Source organism: Limulus polyphemus, unplaced genomic scaffold (genome assembly GCF_000517525.1).
Source record: "Limulus polyphemus unplaced genomic scaffold, Limulus_polyphemus-2.1.2 Scaffold762, whole genome shotgun sequence".
Taxonomy (NCBI): Eukaryota; Metazoa; Arthropoda; class Merostomata; order Xiphosura; family Limulidae; genus Limulus; species Limulus polyphemus.
The window spans coordinates 50,959-54,733 of record NW_013666372.1 but is presented as its reverse complement, the minus strand read 5'-3'; the positions used below and the strand labels follow the sequence as shown (position 1 = coordinate 54,733).

Genomic DNA, 3,775 nt, shown 5'->3' with positions numbered 1-3,775 from the left:
AACTGTTATTGTAAATTGTATTGTTGTTTGTAAATTAAATATATTTGTGTTAAAAAAAAAGAAAACCGTAGTGTATCAATCTTGTTGGCAAATATCATAAACTAGACTAAATATTGGCTTTTACTTAACTGCTAAATCCAAAGTATAATTTAACTACTAAATGTAAAGTATCATTTAACTAAATTTCAGGCTATTTGAAATTCTAATACGTAACATACCCCAGTGACTCAGCGGTAAATATGAGTGTTTACAACGCTAAAAATCGGTTTTCGATACTTGTGGTGGATAGAGTACTTATAGCCCATTATTGAGCTGCGTGCTTAACAACACAACAATACTTAGATGACATTAAACCATTTTATAATGTCTATCTCAAATTTGTTGATGGATAAGCAATGTTAGTGTTTGTAAAATACGCTGTTTAGATAGCATTCTCACTGACTATATCAAACCTTACTTGTCTTTACAATGATCACTAAATAATTCTAAAAACGCATTTTTTAGACATTCCTAATGTATGCAGCGAATTTTTCTTGCGTCTAAAATGTTAATTAAAATCCTCAAAAATTACAAAAAACATTACTTAGATATATTCACCGAGTGGAGTGAGATTTGTTTGTTTTTACAATGTTCATCAACCAATTCCAAATAAAGTTGTTTATAAAATTCCACTGAATGCAACAAAACTTTCTTGTTTCTAAAATGTCAATTAAGTAATTCTAAGGTTTCGTTACACTCAGTACGAATGTCTAAACAATGTTTCGTAGAATTATTTGATTGATATTAAAGATACAACAATTGATTGTACTCAGTAGTAATGTCTAAACAATGTTTCGTAAGTTAAAGGACACGGTAGCGGCAAGGAGGTTCCGTTCAACCCACTGAAAATGTCTAAACAATGTTTCTTAGATTCGATTTGAGTTTACTTACTGATTGTAAACATTTTTTATTACAAGTTACATCTTTTACAGTAAGGAAAAATATTATTTTAAAATGGCACGATGTTTCAATCATTGGTGGATCACTCTGAAGTGTTTGAGTATAATCGCACCAGTGATCGAAATGTTGTACCGTTTTAAAAATATTTTTTCTTATTGTAAAAGCTGTAATAATAACAAATATTTTGGGCGTATGTAAACAGTTATTTCTAAAAAATGAACGAAGGATATGTTTATTACTAAGTTGTTTCTTTGCACTCATTAACTATGGTAAGAAAAACTGTTCTATAGTTGATATAAATAAAGGTAGAGACATGAAGATTTGGTTGCATCGAGTGGATATGTGTAAATAAATATTCTTACAATGGTTTTATAGACATGGTGATAAATTGGAGGTTTCAATGAGAAAGTCTAAATAGCGTTTCTTAGAACTGTTTGATTGACATTGTACACATAAGATTTGATTTCACTCTGTAGGAATGCCTAAAGAATTGCTAATGGACACAGGTGGCCCGGCATGGCCAGGTGGATAAGACGCTCGACTCGCAATCTAAGGGTCGCAGGTTCGAATCCCCGTCCCACCAAACATGCTCGCCCTTTCAGCCGTGGGGGCGTTATAATGTGACGGTCAATCCCACTATTCGTTGGTAAAAGAGTAGCCCAAGAGTTGGCGGTGGGTGGTGATGACTAGCTGCCTTCCCTCTAGTCTTACACTGCTAAATTAGGGACGGCTAGCGCAGATAGCCCTCGTGTAGCTTTGCGCGAAATTCAAAACAAACAAACAAACATACGCCCATTGACTGAGATCAAACCACCAAGTGTCCGCCATGTTTCTCAAACAATTCAAGAACGCTATTTGCCATTTCTGCTAAATACAACGAAAATCTGTTCGACATATACAATTCAAAAAAAAGTATTTAACATGTTGTGTACTACCAAGCTTTCTAATCTTGTGTATGCTCATAAAACAATTCTGAAAACGACTTTTTATCTACAAATCTTTAACATGTCCTTCGAGCAATTCTAAAAAATGATGTTTGCACATTTTCTCTAAGTGCAACAAAACTTCTTAGTCTTCTAATGGTTTTTTCCCTTTACACATTAAATCACTGAAACATGAACATCGCGTGTAAAATAACATGTGCAGTTTTATAATTACTTCTAATTACTCTTCCCATGAAAAATTATTATGTTGGTACACGAAACTTAAATATATCTTCTAGTATAAAACGACTAATTTCATACCATGTCTGGATCATTCCACTTCCCTGGACCAGCTGCTGCTATCAGGTCGTCCTGGTTTGCTGCATAGTAATCAATGATCGAGAGCACACTCTTCCATGAATCAGCAATGTCATCAAAGTTTCGCCAGAGGTTACAGTTTTCACCAATTAGCTTGTAATTTGGCTAAAACGTACAAAAAAGCGTCGCCGTGAACTTAACAAATTCCATAAACTGTTTATAAACACTTCTAACAGTCGGTTTAGTGACTATAGAAGGAAGTTCTTTATTAAACAAAAAAGTTAAAATATAAATGAATGTAATGAATATCACCCTACACATCATTCGAGAACAGAAAAGTGCTGGAAAGACGTAGTTTGTATTATTACATCATGCACCTATTCCATGCAACAATTCTCTATGAGACTTTACAAATCAAGATAGATATCCAGTGTCCACCTGTTTACTTCTTCAACGCAACCCCCAGTGGCACAGCGGTATGTCTGCGGACTTACAATGCTAGAATCCGGGTTTCGATACCCGTGGTGGGTAGAGCACAGATAGCCCATTGTGTAGCTTTGTGCTTAATTACATACAAACAAGCAAACAATCTTCAACGCCTCCTAATGGTATCCTGAAGAATACTGATGAATCACCAAATAAATACAAATATTATTTGATTTAACCATATCTGTTTTCAGCACGTCTTAATAAGAATTTGAAGAAAGTAAGAAGAATATTGATAAATCAGTACAGTTTTTTTTTGTTTATTTGTAGTTCAGCACAAAGCTACATAATGGGCCATCTGTGCTGTGCCAACCAAGAATATCGAAACCCGATTTTTAGCGTTATAAGCTTTCAGACTTAACGCTGAGCCAGTGGGGACACATAATTAGAGAAATACAAAAGTTGAGTAACTTGTCGAATTTCTATTTTTAATGTGCATGTGAAGGAATAATTACACGAGTTGAACGAAACGAAGGTGAAATGAGCAACAACTGCCTGGTTCAGGTAGAGGTAGTTTTGTAGGACTAAAGATCTACAAAGGTAGCACAAGTACGTTAGACAATGAGTCTAATTAACACTGTGTTTTCTACAATGGCGAAGTTCTATGGTTCTATCAGGCTGGTACAGTCTTGAAGTTATTCAATTCTTGTACCAAAGTGTCTTTCAGTCTCTCCAGTGTAGGTTTGTTTACAGGAACATGGTATTTCATAAAAAATGACTTATGTTTATATTGCTCTTTGTTTAGTTTTGACAAAGATGGATATGAGGTTTTGTAAGACTTCGGGTGATTATCAAAATTAAACTTCTTGGTAACTCGTCTGATATTTTCACTTAAGCTTTGCATACAAGAGAGGTAAGTTATGGTAGATTTATTTCCTTTGTTTCTTTTGTAAAATATGGTGTTCTGTTTGTTTTCAAATCTTTGGGGATGTAACATTTTTTCATTCGTCATACATTGCCTAGGTGGAAGAAAATGTTTCAAATGTTGGTCATTTTATATTAAGAATATATAAACAAATTTATTTGGGCTATCTGCTGTGTTCACCAAAGGGGAATCCAAGCCCGTATTTTAGCATTGTAAATCCATATACCTACCGCTATCCCATTGG

The 3,775-nt window shown here is 34.3% G+C and overlaps 1 protein-coding gene across 1 annotated transcript in view; it reads right to left on the bottom strand.

Moving 5' to 3' along the window:
• Window positions 1-3,775, bottom strand: part of LOC106460381 (alpha-N-acetylgalactosaminidase-like) — a 22,474-nt gene that overhangs the window by 7,064 nt on the left and 11,635 nt on the right. Inside the window, exon 6 of the mRNA XM_013920075.2 lies at window positions 2,184-2,345. Coding sequence (XP_013775529.1) covers window positions 2,184-2,345 — 162 coding nt within the window. The remainder of the gene's footprint in view (window positions 1-2,183; window positions 2,346-3,775) is intronic.